At 40.3% G+C, this 23130-nt stretch overlaps 1 protein-coding gene across 1 annotated transcript in view; it reads right to left on the reverse strand.

Moving 5' to 3' along the window:
• VWA3B (von Willebrand factor A domain containing 3B) overlaps window positions 1-22787 on the reverse strand; it is a 75418-nt gene extending 52631 nt beyond the window's left edge. The window contains exons 1-8 of the mRNA XM_052774084.1: window positions 22698-22787; window positions 20857-21075; window positions 18857-18951; window positions 16219-16469; window positions 13561-13720; window positions 9529-9698; window positions 7521-7645; window positions 851-967 (exon numbers count right to left, since the gene is read on the reverse strand). Coding sequence (XP_052630044.1) covers window positions 851-967; window positions 7521-7645; window positions 9529-9698; window positions 13561-13720; window positions 16219-16469; window positions 18857-18951; window positions 20857-21075; window positions 22698-22737 — 1177 coding nt within the window. The 5' untranslated portion in view covers window positions 22738-22787. The remainder of the gene's footprint in view (window positions 1-850; window positions 968-7520; window positions 7646-9528; window positions 9699-13560; window positions 13721-16218; window positions 16470-18856; window positions 18952-20856; window positions 21076-22697) is intronic.
• Window positions 22788-23130: the final 343 nt, after the last annotated feature.

The following is a 23130-nucleotide window of genomic DNA, read 5'->3' on the forward strand; positions in this document are numbered from 1 at the left end:
TGAAAATCTACCCCCTCAGTTGTAGTCCAACACTGTAGCTGCCTAGACTCTACAGATTCCTAAGTTTTCAGTATTTAACTCTTGTTAGTGTGATCATTCTGCTCCAGAGCATGGCAAGTTCACCTCAATCTTAGCAGGGCTGAGTAGCTTCTCATCATCCCCTGTTTAAGCCTTCCAGAGATTCAGAAACCAGCTATGCTTCTGTCTCCAGTAGGGCTCAATCCAATCAACATGCACAGAACAACAAACAGATCATGTTCTAGGCCAAACATAATGGTGGGAACTATTAGTTTAATGAAGCAGTGTGGGTGTTCCTCCATGTTTCTGAACACAAGAATTGTCAGAACACTCATCCAGAATTGGTTTCAGTCCTCTACCTTTGACTAAGAGAATTCAAAACCACACTTCTTCCCTTTTAGGGGAATGAACTAGCTACCAGGTTGGAGGCTATCCCAAAAAGACCATCATGGGAGAGAGATGAGGTACTTCCCCAGCACTGTGTAGAATAAAATTAAAGATTTACTGGCCCAGACAGAGAGGGAGAGATCACAAAAAATGAATTTCAATATCTTGAAATCTAGGCAGTTTCTAAACCTAATCACTGGTGAACTAAAAATGGTGTATTTCAGTCTGAGCTGTTAAAGTTCAGCAAGTTTAAGCAGTAATAAACAGAGGAAAAGTTGGAAAGTTTTAAGCAACCCTAAGTTTAGATGTCAAGTATTAGTGCTACCTGTATATAGACATTTCTAAGACAATCATCCCCAAATTGACATGTAATCAAAACTGTTCACAAATAAAATATTGATCATTAATATAATGGTAACTCTTTTGAAAGAAACATAAATGATACCATCTTGAGAGGCAGGCTGGTCAGATTCTGATAAAATTTTCTGAACTTGTCTCACTGTACTCCTGGCTTCCTCCAACTCCTTCCAGATCAAAAAGACATCTTCACGGACACCAGCTACTGCAAAAGAAATCATAAATAGGACTTGACATTTTGAGAAAATTTCTGCTTTTTATAACTCCTCAGTTACCACAGAGTCATTGGGTTCATCCAGATGTTGCCATATAACCTTGTTTTCTTGAGGTCCCATTGCAGTGACAAGTGCTGTTCTTTGATAGACTTCAAAAAAGGGCTCAAAGCTGTCACAAGGACATGTGAGGTGCTTAGTATGGTAGAAGTAACCTCCAGAGTTGGCCATAGATTGTTCCCACAATGGAAGCAAATCCTTTTTAACACTCTCAGATAAAAATAAGGAAACTCCAGAAAGAAATTCACATGTTGTCCCCTGGACCTCATTGCAAAAGCTGGCTCCAAATATTAGACCCAACTTTGAAACTTTAAAGAGAAGATATTTTCAACTCTTTCAATTCCCTTAAAGTACATAAATACCTTTATTTAAAATTAAATCTTCTTTTCCTGAAGAGTATGTGATGCAATTTTGCTAATACAAGTTTATTTTCATCCTAACAATTCTCAACAGTCATAAATAAATGCTAAAAAAAAAAGTATGTTTTATTATCAGCCTATATTCTCAAAAAACTGGAAAAATCCAAAGCTAGAGTTGATACAAGGTTTTCTTAATCTCAATAGTTACTTTTATCTTGATTAAAAAAATTAAAATATATATTTATTTAGTAGAGTACAATTATTAAAATTGAGGCACCATGTATACCTAAGTGTCAGAGTTTAAATTGCAATATAGGACAATACAGAAAAACTGTGTGTAGTGTTACAGTAAAAATATAAAAGAAACTGAATCATGAGCTATCCTAACTACAAATGCAGACTACAACCTATTGTACATTACAACCTATTACTGAATTGCACATAAAGATGCTGAACAAGGCAAACTATATCTTATCATCTAGTGGTTCAGTTAATATAGTGATGGTTCACTGTATAAAAGATAAGACATGCAAACTTGGCTACTAAAGTAGGCTATCAGTAAACAAACCAACCTGATCATTTTGTTCTCTGATAAACTTCCCTGAAATAGTTATATGAACATTTTACAAAATAACAATTCAATTTTAATTGTGAAATGCTTTTAGTTTCCAAGAAATATTTTGAAATGTGTTATTGTAGACTGCCATCTCCTGGGACCATCCTGCATTTAAAAAACCTCTGCTTCAGCCATTAGGACAAAGATCAACATTTCCTAAATCACAAAAAGCTTTAGTAAAGCAGATCATTCCACAACATAGAACACAGAAGGGAGAAAAAACCTCAGTCTGTTATCATTACCTTTTAAGTTTAAGAAAAGTATTCTGTTCAAATACTTCAGAAAGAAGTCAACTTTTCTTTTATAAACAATCTCTCCCCAGAAATGCAAAACATACAAAATCTGAGCAATGGCAAAATTCCAGCAAGTAGGGAGCTAGAGATCTTCTGATGAGTAGTGTGTCATTGAATATATATACACACACCTGCTGTCCCAGTTAAAACCACAAAACACAGCATCCACACCACACTTGCACATATTTCTAAGTTTAAGACTGTTAAGGATGCAATTCCAGTGGGGCTCTCTCCAACTAAATCTGGATATCTTCCATAAGCTATCAAATACTGGGATCCAGATATAATTGTATGAACATTTTTAACATTATGTTTGAAAATATTGAAAGAAGTATGCATATTTCAACTACCTTTAAAACAATACTGATGATATCATTGTGTTGCTTTATTTCTCCTTAAATTGATGCTATGGACCCATCAGGTTTACAGGATTATTTTTATTGTCCCCAGTAAGATATGCGTATCGAATTGGTATTACACAAGAAGGTATTTTTTCCTTATTTATAATGCAGCACAGCAAAGTAAAACTGTACGCACTCTCAAAGTAAATATGTTTGACGACACTTATTATACAGGACAAATGCAGGCATCAACAACTGCACATTGTGAAGGTCAAGTTGCTTAGAAAACTTTTTATCTGGCAACAGTTTTTCCTGGATTCAAGTGGGAGAGGAGGTTGCAAGCAGTGACAACCATAGCAACTTTCTCTACACGGGAGGCTCACCTTCACCTCTACCTTGGCCTCTTTTCCTCTCCAGCTAATGAGGAGTGGGCAGGGAAAGCTGTGCCTTTCGAAACTGAGCCCCCAAACTCAAAATGCACATACACATACAATGCATAGGTGCGGTTCTCAACCTGTGGCCCATCCCACAAAGCACATCAGTGAAAAATGACCAAGAAAGCACAAACCTCTCTTTGGTTTAAATTCTCTGCACTCGCACCTCAGCTGTGCCATTTTTGGGGGCCACCAACCAAAAAGCAGTTGAAAGTCACCCCCCTGGGGGGTGCAGTCCCTAACTGCTCCAGGCCCACTGACTCTTGCATGCCTTCAGGCACCTGCATCCCAGGAAAGACATCGTCTTAAAAAATTGCTTTATCCTCAGAGGGAAAGAACCCCCCCCAGCTGCCCTGGCTGGCGGTTTAACGGCCAGACCCCTGGGGACCCCCTGGTTCCGACTCAAAAACCACTCCACGGCAACGGCAAGAGGGCGGCCACCAGACACGCAGGAGGGAACCAGCCTTAACGCCCTGCTGCCTGCCACCGGCTTGCGCCGAGCAGGGTCGGTTGTTTTCAGTTCTCACCACCTCACGCTGGGTAACGTTTCAGATGTGCCCTGCCCTCAGTTAAATGGCATTTCTGCTCTAGAGGAGGGAGGCCCTGAAAAAGAGGAAGAGGATGAGGAATAGTGTGGGGAGAGCCTGTGGCGAGGGGTAGAAGCATTTTGCTGACACTGGCAAATTGAGAAGCAAGACGGTAGGTCTAAGAGAAAACAAACACACTTGCACATGTACACAGAAACTCATAACTGCCCTCATTTCCATTTCCCAGTTATTTAACACTGTCAGGCAATCTTAAAAGAAGCAGCTTTTCCACTCTTACCTCCCAGCAGACAGACTCATCCAGTTTGACAAGTCATTGTAACCCATTTGATTTCATACTCAAGATACAAAACCTGCTGAGAAAAAAAGCCCATAAAAAAAAAAAAGCCTGCAAAATCCACAATATCTTTGAAACATCAAGCAAATACCAATGCAAAAGCAACTCGTGGAAAACAGCAGCATTTCTTACTGCTCTGATTATCTGACTTAGACCATGGAAGCAAGCAAATCCAAATATAATGGAATAAGATCTATTTTAAACTTCATTTGCCTGCAAGGCAAGATGGGCATTCATTTTTTGACTGCTGGTCCCTTCCTCAGCCTCTATGTGGCAGCAGAACACAGCAATATTCCCTCAAGCGTTGATTTTTAAAATCCCCAATTAGAGGGGGATGAATGGAGGTACAAAGGAGCCCAAGAGGGGAGTACGCAGTTTTACCTGCATACCTGCCAGGTCAAGCAGCACTGAAACTCACCGCAACCCGATCCTGCCCCTTTTCTACTGGGCAAATGGACAAAGCAAATGAACTTTGTACCCCATGGGGTATCGCAGAACGGCTATCTGCATCACTCTCTACACATTAGCAAAGAGATTTGCCAGGCCAAGGTTAGGCTGCTAAGACTAGACAAAGCACACGCAAGGAAAAAGCAGAGGCAATGATCTTTGCAACAGCTTGTAAGCAAAGTAGCTACTCTTAAGTCATTATCCTGGCTCTCCAAGGGAGGGTTCGGTCTCTCCCATGTCTGTGTACATAAACAGTACACAGTTCATTGACTTCAGTGTCACACAGGAGGTTGGTGCTCTTATGCTTCCCATTTTATACACAGGAACCTGAAATTTTCCCTGTGACCATCAGGTAAATGTGGAAAATCAAGCACACCTAAGAATACAGCCTTACACTGTTCACAAGGAGGTCAGACACATCCCTCTCTGGATTTGTCACATCGGTCAAATCCTCATTTCGGTCCATTTGCATTTTCTTTACACATCCCAGCAAATCTATTCCACCACACAGAAAAACACCGGCCAGAGATTTACTGTTGTTTCTATTTCAGCCAACAAGGACCCACTATTCATTTCAGGATCTAGTTCAAAACACCATTGGTTTTCAAGCCCTGTTTAGCACTTATCTCCCTGTCACTCCAAGCAGATGACACAACTGTGCCCCTTTTCGGCAAGAACCACCTTCTCCACAGCTTCCACTATCTCTTGCCCTCTAAGTCTTCAAGTTTCAACTTAAATTTCACCTCCCTTCCACTTATAACTACATAACAGGATTGTTTAATTCTGAAGCTTTTTGCAGATGAAGAAGCTACACAAAGAATGTAGGCAGAAGTGATAATAGGAAAATCAGTGCTGGATGAGGACATATCACCACATTGGTGAAATTAGGCTTTATGTAAAAGCATTTCTCTGCCTTAAGTAAATCTGAATCTGTCAACATAAGGACCTTAATTCTTTACTGGCTTACACCTGTTTTGATCTCCAGCACCCACTCAAAATGAATGTAAACAAAAATTCAAATCTGGCAGTTTCTCACGCTTGCTTTCTAACTGACTGCTCAAGATGCAAAACAGGGGAGAATGGAGCTCTTATCTAAAGTTTTAAACAGTTCACTTCCTACTTGTTTTGGTTAAGCAGATAAGAAAGAGTGACCATGAAGGTATCCTATATTTGCAAAACGCTGTTATTCAGTGGATACACAGAAAACTAGCAGATGTCCTTAAAACAGCTTTTCCAGTCCATAAAACATAATGATGAGTTTCAGTTTCCAGCTGTTGCATTTGTGGCACAAAAAGAAACATAATCAAAATAGTCCTGTGCCTCCCCTTATTTTCAAAAAAACACCACATTTGGAAGATTAAATCTCTGATTCATTCTCTATTTCTTGTATAGTTTATGCCACACATCCAAGAACCAGTTTCAGAGCCCATTAGTGAGTAATTGACACTTTCGTTATTATTGCCTTCTATACCCTTGAAGGAGTCTCTGAAACAAGAGACAGCAGATACAGACCAGAATAATGTCTCCAATGTGTTTTCTTTTCTGAAAGGATTTTAGATTCTGCATACAACTGAAACCCTCTGATTGGCTGCCAGTGATGTCACGACTGTGCTTATAATACCCAGTAAATGCAGAAAGCTAATCGTGTTCCTCTTTAATGTGTAAATTCTACTCCATAATAGCAATAAGACACAACAGACAATGCACTTCAAGGGGATTACTGCCCTTTTGAGTGATTAAAGCTATTCTGCTTTCAGCTTTAGAAACAGTGGTGAGGAAGTAATTTCAGTCATACAGGAGCTCTAGGCCCATCTATTGAAACAGACTGACTGCCGGGGGAAAGAGGAAGCCAGCTCCCCCCACGCACACCCCCAGATGGGGTTCAGCAAGGAGGAACTCGTAGCAGACTGAAGGCAATCATTATACTGCTCTGAATTAGTATGAAATGAGAGATAGGGTTTTGAAGCATATTCTGCTGTTGGTTTCTAAACCCTGCATGGGTGAAGCTTGAGTGTCCCTTCTCAAAGCAAAAAAACCAGGTGACACCTCACTCTCTTATTTCTGGCCCCCCACTATGGTTCTCTTGTACTGTTATAGTCACGGTCCTACTGAAGGATAGGTTACTACACAAGGAACTAGATTATAACCCAGGAAATATGGGCCAGTTAGTCCAAGACTGACAAATGACCTTAGGTGAGTCACTAAAGCCACCTTATGCCATACATTCCCTAGCAGTAAGAAGAGGATAACACCATTCTACCTTTGAGGCAACTAATGCCCCCCCCAGCATAATGGGGATGTGACCCATTAAAATGAAGGGGTCTTATGCTTCCTGATATTTAAAAGAAATCGTTTTTTAATTTAATGTCCTGCTGATAAAGATATCAGACTTGACATACACAGCCTCACTTCACACCACAAGCTCGTGTCCTCCCAACCTGGCTGAAACCCCAGCCCAGTCTCACTGAACAGTAAGGCTGACTTACCCAGAGGAAGTAGCACTGTGACTGGTTAAGAAACACACTGAGAGCTTTCTGCCCAGCTTCACCCCCCAGTAAAATTGTTTCTTTCCGTTATTTGTTTCCTCCTGGGTTTTTTTTTCATCAGTTCCCCCACCACCACCACCTTTGCACCTTCTTCTCTATGGTTATTTTACTGTGCTTGTTGCCTGTCTTTCTGACAAATTCAGATCTTGAGAGAAGCAAGTCAACCTCATGTGGATTTAATCCCCTTATATTATGTATGAACTAGGCCTGTATTGATGTGGCTGTTGTATCAGATGGTCTTCCACGCTATTCCTCTTCCTTTCTGCCATTTCTCTATACATTTCCACAAGGTCACTGGCATAAGCACACCAGTACTATTCTTCATCTCCCTAAATAAATGTTCTTCTTCTCCCTTTTTTCACTTCTCTCATTCTCACATGCACATCCTCTACTGTCTTCACTTCTCTCTTTTCCTTTCCTTCTCCTTCCCACCCACAGAATTTCCATTTGGTCAGTCCTGTCCTCACCTCATGCCTACAGAAGGCTTCTTTAGTGAGTTCCTATATTACATTTTATTCTGAAACCTCACTGAGAAAATCTGTATCATCTTGGTTTTTATATTGTCTACCTAGTGGCATTCGCCCTTTCACTTTTCTGGAATTCAGGGCAAGTAGACCTTTTCCATCCTCTTCACATTTTAGTGCAGGTCCAGTAGCATCTCTATAGTCATTCTTCTCAGCAAAAGCATGGAATCTGTAATACAAAATGAGTTTTCACCAGTACGTAAACTACATAAATACTTTTCTAATTTTAACAATATGTATGTCACACATGCAAGATCATAGTGGTGTACAACTTTGGAATTATTTGCTTCTCTATTCAAGATATCTAAACCTTCAACTACAACAGTATGAATATTATCAAAACTTTTATATACATTTATGTACATTCTGAAGCCTTCTTATGAAGAACATCCTTTCATTTTGGTATCATTTACCCTGAGGCACCTTCCTTTTCAATCTCCTGGAAATCTATTTTTAATTAATGCTTTTAACACGCTGAGCAAGCATGTAATTTGAGATGTCTGAGATGACACTAACACCTTTTTACCAGATTGTCCTCCCAGTTGAAAGCCTAACAGGAACATTTATTTCATTATTGGCATACAAATCAGGAAGTCAAGCAGACTTCATTTACCCTCACTGTCAGAGCAGAAAAAAGATGCATTTCTAAAACAGAACTACACTCAAAACAAGCTCAAGTCATGAAAAGCCCATGAACTTGGCCATTCCTATGGGAAAGCTGACTTAAACTTATAGACAGTTATTGGGCAAATACCTACCAGCAAGATATTAATTGGCCCAATGAGTCTCTGCACCAAACCCAGACTCATGTAAAAAGAAGATAGTGGGAATCATATCAAACAAAACAATTCCTCTCAGCTCCCTGCCACAACCCTTCTTGCCTCTGCCTCCACCATACAAGCAACATTCACCTTCCTTTTATAAAGAAGGTAAAAACACTGCCAAAAGAAAATGAAGGATGGTGACTGGCAATGTACCTGGTATCATGGAGGTACCATGATTCTAAATGACCACAATCATTTTAGACACACATCAGACCAGAGCAAACATAACACTTTCCCACAGTCTTGTTTTTTGGCAGACACTCCATCTCTTAAAAGCTACTTCTAAACACAGATGGCTATAAAAGAGCTAAACAGCTGCCATCTTACCAATTGCTCTGCTGTCATTTGGGAGATTTCTACTGTTGGAGGTCTTCCCACTCTTGCACAAACAACAGTGAAACAGAAAGAGCTAGCAGCCATTTCACAGCTCTGTAACTGTATGGTGACTTCTGTTAAGCAAACACCTACTGACTCCTACTGCCCTCCTGCTGTTCAGCATGAGTTTGGTATTGTGGGGTTTTGTGTTCGTTTGTTTTCCTTATTTTGATATCAGAATCAAGATCAAAGTTTAATTATCCCTTTCTACTGAAGGCTGATTCTCACCACACAGCTGATTCCCAGGATAAAGGAGCCAACAAGCCATGTGGAATGTATCAGTTTCCACCAACCATACCAAATAGATGCTAGAGAGCATGGTACAGAACTGCATTTCCACACAACCAGGCCTGATGGATAACACCACATCAATTTTCTGTTGTTCCAGGAACTGCCCATTTAGGACAGGCATTACCTTTTCAGTACATGTCTGTATGGCACTTGATCCAACAAAACTCTAGATCCTTTGCTGGTGCCTGTGGATTTTACCAGAATACAAAGCAATACAATAAAAAATTTGTTTCAATTTATGTTGTGACCCTTTCCCTTGAACAATTTTTCAGACTTCAAGAAAGGAGCAGATGACAGATAATTTAGGGTATAAAAAAGGAATGGCCTTTGCAAGCCAGTGAGCACGTATGTGGAAAGAAGCTGGTCTGTTCGAGTAGGTTCTGCATTTTAGTCATATCTCTTAGACTATTTCCCCAGCTTCCCCAGACCAGTTACTGAACTGCTTTGTCTCATTTTCCTCATGAGTAAAACAGGGATTATATTCAGGTACCTTCCAATACCATTCCTAGCAGCAAAGCACTTTACAAGTACTGAAATCATTACTGTGCTGCTTCTGTCATACCTGCCAGAGGCCAAGCGGCTCAACTCTTTCAGAAAAATAATTGTTTCATCTTCCCTGGCATTGAAAGATACAGTGTTGACTGGACAGGGGCCATCAGAAACCTTCTCAAGGAGTAGCTGCTTTGTGTCCACTGGAACATCACCCACAGCAAAGTAGTAAACGGCTTCAACCTGTCATTAAACAGAAAAAAAATTGGGAATTGGAAGACATTATTTTACATAGATGCCTGGTACTTGCTCAAGCACTGTCCTGTGCTGAGTACTAGTAGAAAAATTTAGTAGAACCGATGCATTACTTGGCCTATAAGATTTTCAGATCTTTGGTTCTCCCTCTCATTTATGCTAGTAATTCAAATGAAGTCCACAGAAAATTTCCTGAAGTGAGAAGAGAACCCGGCCCACAGCCCCTGAGTCTGATTCTGCCCAATGCAAGCCCCTTTCCACAGAATTTAACTGAAACCAAAGAGAGGTCTAAGGAAGGACAACTGTATTATTAGTTAGGACAAGTCTCTGTGCCACGTTCCACTTTTATGAGGAGAGATGCTATGTTGGTGCTTTGCCAGGGCTGAAAATCAGTAGGAACTTTTATACTAGACATAATTTTACCAGTAGCATGTATTTTGAGGGTAGGAAAGATGCATCATTCTTTGAATGCTACTGCTGGAATTTACAGATAATTCGTATTTTTTATACTTCCCAAGGCAAAGGGAGCTTGGCAGGTTTATTATGACCACACACACCTATATTCTGAAAATGTTATTGCAAGGAGAGAAGCTGATGAGATGTCTTGTAGTTATTGCTTGAGTATTACATTATGAGGGATTTGATGTTACCTGCACTTGTCCATGCTAACAATCCTCATGGTAAGTATGCTTCTTGCATTTTCACCATCATTAAAAACAAATATAACACCAGCCATCCCATGATGATGTTCAAGACAATAAGCATAGCATATCAGTCCTATGGCATGGTACATACCAACCGATAAACAGCTGTTTAACTGAAAAAAATACACTTGAATACAACTAGGAATCCTGGGACATGCACCACAAAAGAGAAGACAACTATTAGAGTCTGGGATGGCACTGAGGAAATGTTTATGCACCCACATAATTTCATGCAGTAGTAAAGCAAATTCAGTATCACCTGTAAGTGCATTCATGCATTTCCACTACTGCCTTTGATACTGATCTATATTTCAGCTCCCTGAGTCAACAGAATGGCACATGAACATCTTTTTTCCAGTTTGTACTTGAAGCTTCCAGGCTATAAGATCCCCGTACTGTCCCACATCATAAGCATGTTGATATAAACTGACATGGACTTCTAGATTTCAAGTTCTGTCCCTCCTCTACCTTTTGCCACAAATACTTGGACTATTCCTCAGCACTAGAAGACATGTCTCCGAAGCAGCAACCCAATCTCAGGCTAGACCAGGCAAATTAATGAATCAGCACCTTGACACCTCAGGCATCCCTTGGATCTTATAGAGGGGGCAAGTCACTCCATGTGGGATGCAGGGCCCATAGTTACAGACCACACTGCCTTGGGAGCAAGCAGGTCTGTGGTCAGCCAGGTGTCCTGGCATCACTGTTAATGCTAGACAAATACTAAGGTTAAAGAGTAGAATGAATGTGTTTCGTTAAAGTGCAAGATTGACAAAATACTTACTTGCTTTAGAAAAAGGTGCAGAGAAACAAAATGAAAGAACTCTTGCACCTATCTGTGCTTTAGTTCAGTTTTACAAGGTTCCCCTCTCTGTTTCATCTAGCTAAAAAGCTACCCAAGCATGCACACAGCTCTCCCAGCTGAGACCCAGTCCTTGGACAACACCTTCTTCCTATTCCTTTTGCTGAAGAGGCTCCTGACCTGGGGGAACGCATGCATATTGAACTACCACTTTTCCCTGTGTTCCTTCAGATTCACATCTTCTCCCCCTCCCTCCTGAGACTGCTACTAATTCATAAACTTGATATTCAATAAGGATATCAATTTTCACACTTCCTCCAAAGGATTTACTGCCTGCTTCTGCAACTTCAAAAATGCTAACATTTCTTGGGCATAGCTGATGCAGAACCAACTCCTCACAAGAAAAATAAACAAAATTGCTAACCACAGACAATTCACTCTACTTAACTACAAACCCAGCAATACCATACCACAAAGGAAATATTCCTTACAGATTAGTGGGGAAAAGTTAAAACCTTTCCATTTAGTCCTCCACATTTTGAAAATTATAATTTGTGCATCTGCCTAAACAAGCAGACTTCATACAAGAACAGGAAGGAGAACAGCATGAACAGTTCCTCACAGTCTTTACCTTGGTAGGGAGGTGTGTTTTGGATGGGTGACCCACACTTCGCAGAGAGGCACGTGTACAGAACCACAAGTTAAACGCTGTGGATGCATCTGTGGCAGGTAGAGCTCAAAGGATTGCAACCTTACAGCAGAGTGATCTTGAGCTTGGGACTGACAGGTCATGAAGAAAGGAAATCTAGGGAGTCACCACACATGGGAAGAAAAGCTCAGCTAAAGGAATGACAGGAAGAGCCAAGTCTAGGGAAAAAAGAGCTATTATTTTGGAGCAACTTGATGAAGCCAGTTCTGAGGAATAAGTCATTTACGACTGTTCAGTGAGTATGCGGCTTTTGCCTAGGACTGAATGGGGTCTCCCCCTGCCTGCAGTATAGTGAAGCTTGCACTCAAGTGAACTGTCAGTTATGAATGATAATGACTGCATTTAGGAGTAATTGAAGTTTGTTTTATGTTGAGCACCTGCCACAATTGACTCCCCCAGACTACCCATTAGCCCACCAATGGCCGGAAAAAAATTATAGACTTCTCACTGTTGGACAGATTTTAATTTCTGTTTATTCATACGCAGACCCACCAGGTCCAACAAGCCTTTTTTTCATCCAGACAATACTGAAATCTAAATACGATCTTTTTCTTTTCCCACCAGGAAATCAGTAATACACTGCAAATTGAAAATGTCAATAAAATTTATGAAGGAGGCATTTAAAAAAGCAGTCATAAAAAAATCTCACTGTTGCACAATTTGTTCCTCATCCAGTTCCTTTTTAATATCAGTTTCCAAACATCAAGGTTCATCTGGATGAGAATCCACCAGCACAGGGAACCAGAAGAAAACTCAAGCCAAATTTACCTTCTCCTTCAAACAATGTCTCAGAATGAGATTTACAAAGAGGTTAGGATTGGATCTGTGAACAGGTATGGATCTTAATGGCAGTGAAAAGCAATGATTCTAGTCCACACACAGTAGGCCCAATTTTCCATTAAATTTGGGTGCTAGAGAACTGAAACAATGTACATTGTAAGCAAATTTCATAAAATATCTCTTTCACAACACAAGTTTTAAGTGACTAGCTCAAATGATAGCATATATGGTTTACATCTGTGACTCTGCTGTAATGAATAAAGCAATATGGTACTTTTAGAAACAGACAGAATTTAATTGCAGCAATACCTGTGCATGCTTTGGCTTTTTGTCCTGGAAGAAACTCTAGCTATAACCTGGATGATGAAGAAGGATTTGCATACCCCTACCATGAGTTAATACTTAAAAAAATTTCTGTACCTACTATTTTGGATTTTAAATATAGTTTTAATGAGCACTTTGGATACATAACAAAATAAAAACAGTTTCCCTGTCTTCAATAATGTTGATACTAGCAATTTTCTCATAAACTTGAAGCCCTGAAAAACATATATGGCAAAGAAAGTGGAAGGGAAGGAAGATGTTTTCTCTTTCCCTTAGTGACGAATATGTTACTTATTCTGTGTACTCTAGAAAAGAAAATAAACAAGTTTCTGCATTCAAAATACAGTACATTACATAAACAGGCCATCAGTAAACATAGTATGCAGCTACACTTGGGGAAAAAAAAACCTTTCCAAATGCCGTCATTAATATTTATCTTTGCAATATTCATTAGGGCAAATCACAGTAGCCAGTCTGGCACTGAATATTCTTGGATTTACTTGAGGCTTCTGAAAAGATGTATGAGCTTACCACGTCATCACTCATGGCTTCCAGCAGGGCTTCAGCAGAGTTGGTATGGCTGGCAGCTGTCATATGGTCCAGCTTCCAGAGCCATGTAACAGCAGACATTACAGTATGCTCAGACACAGGAGTAGATTTCTGTTGCCACTTCATAAGATCCGGAGCAGCCCTGAAAATGACATTAACTATAAATCAGAAATAGTGAGAATAATGCTGGCAGAGCAAAAGAGTGGAGCTCTGCTATTGTTACTCTTCTTTTATATTCTTAAGTAAAAATTACAATAAATCACAGATACTAAATCTAGACTTTTAGAGGAAGTAGAGGAAAAGAAGTAGAGGAAAAATAAAACCCTGACCTGGGTTCAGCTGGGATAGAGTTAATTTTCACAAGAAGCTGGGAGGGGACACAGCCAGGACAGCTGACCAGGACTGGCCAGGGGGATATTTGATACCATGTGACATCATGTTCAGTATATTACTGGGGGAGCTGGCCGGGGTGGGGATCACAGTTTGGGAAGGGGCTGGGCGTTGGGTTCCATGTAGTGAGCAATTGCATAGTGCATCACTCGCTTTGCATATTCTTTTATTAGTATTGTTGTTATTATTATTTCTTCTCTCCTTGTGTTGTCCTATTAAACTGTCCTTATCTTGACCCATGAGGTTTTTACCTTTTTGTTCCTATTCTCCTCCCCATCCCACCGCAGGGGGAGGAGGGAGAGAGCAGCTGCATGGTGCTTAGTTGCTAGCTAGGCTTAAACCATGACAAACCCTTAGAAAAATACTGTAATTTTTATAAGAAATTTTTTTGAGATAACTCTTTCCAAAGTAGGGTCAAGAGAGCTAAAGTACTTTAAAAACAGTTCCAAATTCCTATCTCCCCTGAACATAAAAACACAATCAGGTTTTTAAAATATGTGTATGAAAAAAAGATCTGGCTTCCACAGGTCTCTTTCCACAACTTGCTGCATGACCTTCTGTCAGATCATTTTAACTGACACGCTTTTTTTTAGTAGGGCTGATCTTTATCTACCCATCAAAATAAAACTTGTGATGCTAAGCTTTTTGATATTTTAATTGATCAAAGGTCTTGGCCTTAATGGCAGTACAGAAATACAAAGTATATGAGCACGTATGCCCGTGCATTTGTACATAAAAAGACAGAAAGCAAATAAAAAACCAAGTGGTTGCAGTGTTTGTGACATTCCATCAAGCACTATTTTAAAGAGTTTACTGCAAATCTAAAAGACAAGTATGTTTTCCAAGATTCTTTTAAAGTAATAATTTATATGCTATATTGTCCTTTGTCTCCCTCCTGCACAAACAAACTGATGAACACAATTATTGTGCCTCAATTTTGACTTGGCTCTGCAGATCATTTTCAAAGCAAATGTTTTATGTGCTTCTCAAAAGCTATGGAAGTTTTCTACTTTTCGACTGAAATCTCAGTTGTATCACAAGCTAGAGAATTAAGACAGGGCACCAGAATCAAATCTGTAGGACAAACCTTGGGTAAAACAACTTTAAGAATCACAGTGTAGTTGCAAGTTATCATTGTGGAACCAATTTTAAAATTATATGACCTAATTTGTGCATCTTTTTTTCATAGTCACAAAATTCCATTCATTTATCCAAACCTATGCTTACAGGTTCAAACCTTTATGTATATATGAGAATTTGTGCAGAGATACATAAATTTGAATAGCTGCTTCTACAATTTGTAACTAAACCCATATTCATTTACTCCTGTTAGGGAACAAGCACTTGTCTTTTGTTATGGAAATCTAGTATTGTTTCCTAGTTCTGCTACTAATTTCTGTGACCATGGAAATCTATAGAAATACAAATGACTATGCCTGTGCCTATGGCACTTGGGGCAGTGTACATTTAGCTGTAAGGCAGAAACCTGTAATGCCTAGGCAGTCAGATGGGACCTCACTGTTTCACTCTGTAATACTTAGATGCCTGAAGAGCATTCCTGCTATTGCAAAGTCCCCCTTATCTTTCTGTTTTTCTGTGCTACAGTTGTAGAAGGCATATATCAGTATTGGGGTTCTGTTAGTCTTTATCTGTTCTTCAGGGTAACAATGGTCTTCTGTTAAATGGAAGTAGCAAGCTCAGCATGACTGTGGGTGAAACTTGGTGGAAAATCTACAGATATTACCAGGACATGAATCACGACAACTTCCACTACAGAAAGCATATTATCCAAACACATGTCTATATGATATGTGACTCCTTTTTTATTCTCCAGCAGTGGGCAGACATGGAATTCTTTGGTTTTGCCTGGAGAAGAGAAGGCTCTGGGGAGACCTGATTGCAGCCTTTCAATACTTAAAGGGGGATTATAAGAAAGATGGGGACAGACTTTTTAGTAGGGCCTGTAGTGATAGGACAAGGGGTAATGGTTTTGAACTAAAAGGTAGATTCAGAGTAGATATAAGGAAGATAATTTTTACCATGAGGGTGGTGAAACACTGGAACAGGTTGCCCAGAGAGGTTGTGGATGCCCCATCCCTGGAAACATTCAAGGTCAGGTTGGATGGGTCTTTGAGCAATCTGATCTAGTTGAAGATGTCCCTGCTCATTGCAGGGGGGTTGGACTAGATGAGCTTTCAAGGTCCCTTCCAACCCAAACCATTCTATGATTCTATGATTCTTTCTGCTTACCAAATGAGGTTGAATTTGGCAATTTGGGTCACCTGTTCCACAAGTACCATAGAAAGTGCATCCCGACATAGATCAAATTCAGCTGGAGCTGCAGTGCCAAAATCCAAAACAATGACAATGCACCGTTCTTGAATCACTCCAAATATCTGCCGGCTCTCACTGGTTAGCCATTCCATTCGCTGCTTATATAGCTCAATAGCTCCCATTAGACAATCCACAAAATGAAGAATCAGTTCTTTTTTGGCTGTCAGCTTTATTTAAATAAGGGAGAGAAAGAAATTGAACATCAAAACAAATAATACAAATGCAGCCCCAAGCTTAGCACAGCTGCAATAGCTTGTTTGCAAGTGCCAGATATGCCAGCCAAGGTAGCAGTGAAAACAACCCATTTTTCTTCCACTATTTCAAGAGCAAATACTCGACAAATGCATCTAAGCTATAAAGAAAAGACACTGCATTTTGTCCTAATTGCTTTTCATAATCTTTTTATATGAGCATGGGACAGTGCCAGTGGGTTGTCTGACTTGTCTGTCTCAAGACTGGAGCAATTAGAATGAGCTGAACACAGGCTAGGATGCAGAAAGGGCTGGAGAGTAGATGGGTGAACAAACAAGGACACAGAAACTTTGTACCTTCTTATACCAGAATTTTGACTGGCTGTTAAAATTTTGTACAGCAATACAAGGGAACATTGGTTCTGGGGCACTTCAATCTCCCCCTTGTATTTAGCATTTGAAAGGAAAATGTAAAATGTTTCCTGTTTGTACTATTATTTCACTAACAATGCCCAGCATTACAGATTAACTGTTTGCAGGTAGTTGCTTAGGCAAATTTAGTTCAGACAACTGCAATCAACAACTAAAAATTCTCATACCATATCAGTAAAATAAGAAAAACCTAGATCCAGAGTTGAAATTAAAACCAGCAGACCCTCCCTAAGAACACATGTATATGCATTCACCATGCAAAGTGATCTGTGGGTTTAAAAATTCACCACCGGTTCCAGTAAAGACATTCGCCCGATATCTCTGAACCATGTAAGCTAATTCACTGGCTACCTTCTACCTCCAACTACCTTTCTGGGACTAAGTACAAAACCTTGGAGATACAAATGTTTTTAAACAAGAACATTTCTCAGGGAGAAGATATTTTGTGTGTCAGTCTGCACATTTCTTCCTCTTATTTGTATTTTTCTCTGTTCTTTAATATCAGCTAGGGCCCTGTAATGTGCCTCCCAGATACAGAGTCTCAGGCTGTCTGCCAAAGGAATGTAGGCCTGGGAAGGAGCACTTAGAAAATCCAGTTTCCTCCTATGACAGCCAGACTCATACAAAGAAGTTTATTGCACTACACTGATCAAACTCCATCTTAAAATAAAGAAGTTTCCTTGTACCACCCCTTCACTTGTAGTTGGACAGTCCAGATTCCCATTCCTCTGAGGGCTGGAAAACTTCTGACTGTCCAGCCTAAATTTATTCGTGGCAGTTCATACCCATATATTCTTGGGCTAGCATGCCTTTTAGCATAGAAAACTATAGCTTTTCCCTATCCCTGTAATTTGCCTTTCTGTAGGCATTCAAGGGCAATAATGCTACCCTTTGTCAGTCTTCTTCAGTCTTACTTACATATGTCAACATCAACCAAGCCCTTTTATAAGATCAGCACTCCATTGCAGTTCATCCTACTAGCGCTTCCCAGTACCTGTTCTGGTTTGAATTGCTCATTCTCAACCTGTAGTAACTGTACACAATATTGTACACAATATCCTAAATGAGATCTCACCAGATCTTGTATAGTGGCATTTCTACCTTAATGCTACCAGAAATGTCCTTCCTACTACTTGGAACATGTCCTAAGATTAAAAGACATTATGTAGCTATTTCATATGGAATTAATGGGAAAAAAATGAGGGGCAAAGACTCCCTGAAATGGTTCTTTTCCCATTTTTAAGCCTTGTGCCTCAAAAGTAACTCTAGTTATCAGAAAAAATGACAAGTCATTTGCTTTTTAAAAATCTTTTATGAATTAACTCTCTCCCCTCCTCGCTCACTTGCGTACCTCTTCAATCAGAAGCCATCCTCTCAACAATGGGGCCGCCAGCAGCTGTTGCTAAGACATTCCTTAGAACATGATCCTGGGCAGAGATCCAGCTAGCTGTCTCTATAGAGTAGGCTGAGCCTTTTGTGACCCGCTGGCAGTAAGCAAAGCAGCGCTTTGCATTGGCAATGACAGCGCATTATGTTTTCTTATTTCAGCATCCCCATTTATTTTATTGACTACGATTTTATTTTTTTTAACTCGGCTGAGCATCTTCTTTTTAAGTGTTCCCTCTTTCAAGACAGGGTAAATGTTGCTTAGAAACTGCAGTCTTGTCTGGAAAGATTTACTGCAATGCTGCACCAAGGCAAGAGCATAAGACTTTGCAAGGAAAAAAAGAAAAAGATATCTAGCTTGTCTACCACTGATTGTTATCACTAACAGTTTGACAAAACAGAAAAAAAACTGATCAAAAGATAAAGTTCTCACAAAGAATGCAAGTATTTCATGCCATAGGGAGACATTTTAGTCACTTCATTCTGCTACAGTGGTAATAACTTCTAAGTGCACAGGGAAGTTACCACAAGTCAGCCACACTTACATTATATACGCTGCCATCTTGTGCTCTCTTGTATTGAGGAAACAGACCATCTGCATACCGAGAAGCCACAAGTTTCCCCAAGGTGGTCACATAATCTATAGTAAAGGTTACAAAAGATCAAGTTGCTAATCATAAAGATTACTTCAAACAGATATTTTTCAGGTTGATGTGTATACCATCCATGTGTGAGGCACATGCATTTGTATTGAACTCTTGACGTTAAGATACTTGAGAGAAATTCTAATTATGTTTTTGTGTTACAATTTTTTCTGGCTAGATCTATGATGGGGCCCTGAGGGTACCAACAAGCCTTGATAGCCCTGATCAACCTCACCTGGGGTTTCCAGTCACAGGGCACTCAGGCCTGGGGACCCAGTCTTTGCTTTAGCTGTGTTGTAGGTGTACCTGTCTCAAGTTCTGCTAGTGGACGTCTCTCCTGGATAGACCTTTCAGCCCTGTATTATAGCCTTGTCTACAGTTCTGTCTCCTGGATGTGGCTCTAAGACCTATGTTGTGGCCTTGTCTCCAGTTTTGTCTCTGGCTCCATCTCCTGTTGCTCCTGGCTGCATTCCCTGAGTGGACCCTACACATGGTTCATCACCTCCCCCTGTCCAGGACTGTCTGCGGACACTATCAGCAGCACCCTGCTCTGCCTGTGGTGCTTAGATGCTGCAGGACTGCATCCTGGTCAGTGAGGACACTGCTTGGGCTGCAGTCCCCTTTGGCTCCTGGCTCATTTTCTCTCCATGGAGCAGCCCTACTCTTGCTGCTCCCTGCCAGTTTAGTCAGAAGTGGGGAAAAAAAACACTTTTAATTATTTATACACCAAAAAGCTATGTGGGACTTTAATAAATGAAAGGTTTAGGCAATTAAACTTCTGTATTATCCATTTACCTCACAACAGGACTTGCAAATATTTGTCCATCAAACAAAATACAAAATCTGGTACAGATAATGCTGTTCTCTTACACAACTAAATGGGTGCAGAAGTGGGTGCAACTAAGGAAAAGGTTGCGGTTTGCTCTTTCAGTAGCGAGAAATCTTCTACAGTATCTCCACTGATAGGAAAACATTAGGGGAGGGAATATTTAACTTCACAAAGCAGCTATTCTGTACAGCATGTTGCCCTGCTAAGCTAGTATGTTCTGCTCCTAAAATTACACTGTTAACAGCATTAACCCTGCTTAACATCTTCTTCTTCATCTACGGCATACAGGATTTCAAGATCTGCACTGTTGATCTTTGAATGCCCCATGGACACAAGCCAACCGAAATCTTAAATTATGCAACCTAGAAAAATTGCAATACATTACAATTCCTACTTCTCAGGCGACAAGCTGCTCAAAGAAAAGAATATCTTACCATGCTCCGCAAAGCACTATTATGGCAGTGATTAATAATTATTAGCAAACTCTTCCCCTCCAGCTGTCAGATGACTGCAAAGAAACATTTTTCTATAGCCTGACTTTGCACGAAAAGCAGCCTGAATTCTAATCAAATTTAACTGCTTCCTTAAAGCTGGATCCCTGGAAATAATATACTATTTCCAAGCAGGTTGGCTAGCCCTGATCATCAACTAGTAGATCACAGATTATGGCATGGCATACATTTTATTTGCCATTTAAAAATGAACAGAGATCTTATGGTGCGTTATTTGCAGGAAAAAGACTAACAGCTTCAGTGGCATAAGTTATTTCCCAGCTATAGCTAAATTGGAGAGTATTTGAACTGGAGCCTAGGGTAAAGCAACAGTACAGTTGAGTAAGGAAAACCTTTCTCAGATCCTAACTCCTCAGATCAAAAGGAGGTGGAGTTCCTCAGTTCTCTGAACTGGCAATGTCAGCAACTGTGGATACAGCTTCCCTTTCTGCCATTATGATAAGAAAAGAGACAAAGTGAAAATCTCCTCTGTGTACACTGGGGTGCAAAATGAGTGTGACCCTATAGACTATTCAAAGTCGGGGGGTTTATTATTACTCTATTATGGATTTGTCTTATACCTTTCCTGTGCTGGAATCCAATCTGTGACAAAATCTGGGATAGGGACAACTTGTTTCTTTTAAGCCCGTGAAGCTGAAGCCATTTAGAAGATGAAACGAGGGGTTGTACATCCGTGTCCCACTGACTGACTGCCACTCTCCTTTCCTTCTCTTTTGATTTCTTCTTGTGGGCCTTGTGGGAATCTTCGGGATCTTGTTTGTGCTTTGAATCAAAGGCACCTGTTGTACAGAGAGATGAGGGAAACACAACATTTATGCTTTAACCAAATGATTCACTTGAATTGTCTCCTTTCTTTACCTGTATTCCATGGTACTCTGTACACATATAGCTCACCTCTTGTTTTCTTTTGTAATACTGAATAGTGTTCTTAATCTGGAAAGCTGCTCTCAGTCCTACACATCTACTTGCTGTTATGTCTTTTTATTCATCCATATACATTTACAATCAATTTATTAAACGAAATGTCTCTTGTATGCTGAAATCCAAGCCCTGAAATCTAAGCCCGGTTTCCGAACGGCAATTCTTCCAGTTCCTAAGACATCTCTTCTAAGTGTTGGGAATCAGAAATCATAATAGGCATTCAAAGACTGTCAGACCATCACTACATACACATTAGAAGCATTATGCGATAAACAAGGATTTCTTAACAGTTATATGTTGAACTGCTACCATAAGCAATAGCAGCGCCAGCAGCAGATCCTGGCTTTATTGCAAGGCTGGTGAAACTTCCTCTCCTCACATCATTTACCTCAAGTGTAAACAATGGTTCTGGTAGTATCTGCTCCAGGCTGTGATGGATCATGTGCATGCACAGGAAATCATAGATATGAGGGTCCAGTTTAATCTTAAGTTCTACAGAACAATGAACATACCTCAGCAGCGATATATAGTTGGCTGGGTTAGCTCCACTTGGAACTGGCAGCAGAGGGAGCCCAGAGCCAGAGTGGTTGAGGCAGAAATGGAAGCAGTGACAACACTAATGCCTCTGTTCCTCAGCACAGAGGTTCTAGGAGGACGTTGGTACTTCCTGTTCATTCCCAAAATACTCTGCATGAGCTAAGCTGGCTCTAGATGATTAAATAACCTTGCTGTGTCTAAGTTTACTTTCTGTGGACTTTTGAAATTTCTGTCCATTTTCCCCAGCATCAACATTATCTGGAGTATCCCAGTCCTCCATTGCCCATATACTGTAAGCTGCCTGTAACTGTACCACATGGATCAAACTGGTCCAAAATACAAAGAAGGGTACTTCTATCTTTAATGACTAAAAAATAACCTTCAGTCTAGTACAGAGTATGATCAGAAGTCTCTGCTAAGATCAAATATTACAACAAGTGACCTGGTTACAAAGGTTCATTAAATAGACTGTTCCTCAGTTAATAATACATAAAGGAAATGAGACTGTATCTCCAGAAATAATCTTTCAGTGACGGCAGGCTTCTATACGGTGCAGACTGGCACCAGCTCTTTCACAGTCATCAGTCCTACAAGCAGGGCGCTGGGCTGGCATGCCTGTAGAGGTTGCCGTTTTACCAGAGAAGCAGCACTGACAGATGTTAAGTCGAGAGAGAGACAGGTGGAGGTTTGCAGCTGTTTGCTGTTTGAGCTTTGTATATAGTCAGGCACTGTTTACAGTTACTTGAACAGTCATTCCCAGTTTCCTCCTCCAAAAATGCAGAAAGGCCAGCTCAGAACCTCATATACAGCACAGGTGAGAGTGGCACAGCTTCAGAATGGCTTGTACACTGCTAGCAGCATGCACACCTCAATGCTGCAAACAAAACTGAAAGTTATCCGGGAAAACCTGGAATCTATGCAAAAATAGTCCTGAAATACTCACAATCACTCCAGTCGAGTCTCCTACATGGATTGCCAGTCATGATAGATCTCTTGATTGGCAGCTCCTCTTTGATTTCTTCTTAAAAACCTGAGGAATTATTATGTTTTAAAAAAATTAAAATATTGCCATGCACAGGTCAATATGAACTGGAGACCATGTCCACAGGCCGAGCCAATAATACACTGCAGAAGGCTGAGATCAAGATTTTCCTCCAGGAAAACAGTATTATAAATTAAAAAGGATAGCTACTCCCCATGTCAAGAAAGGCTGAGGTCAGATTTGACAGGGATCCCCATAATCAGAAATGGGAAAGTGGGAAATTGGTAACATGGTTTCCCTTCCTTCTCTCTAGATTATCATAAAAAAGAGCCAATGTGGAAGTTTCCACACAGATATGCAAGAAAAATGAATGTGGTGTTTTGGCCTGCTGTCA

The sequence above is a fragment of the Harpia harpyja genome, chromosome 22 (assembly GCF_026419915.1).
Source record: "Harpia harpyja isolate bHarHar1 chromosome 22, bHarHar1 primary haplotype, whole genome shotgun sequence".
Lineage (NCBI taxonomy): Eukaryota > Metazoa > Chordata > Aves > Accipitriformes > Accipitridae > Harpia > Harpia harpyja.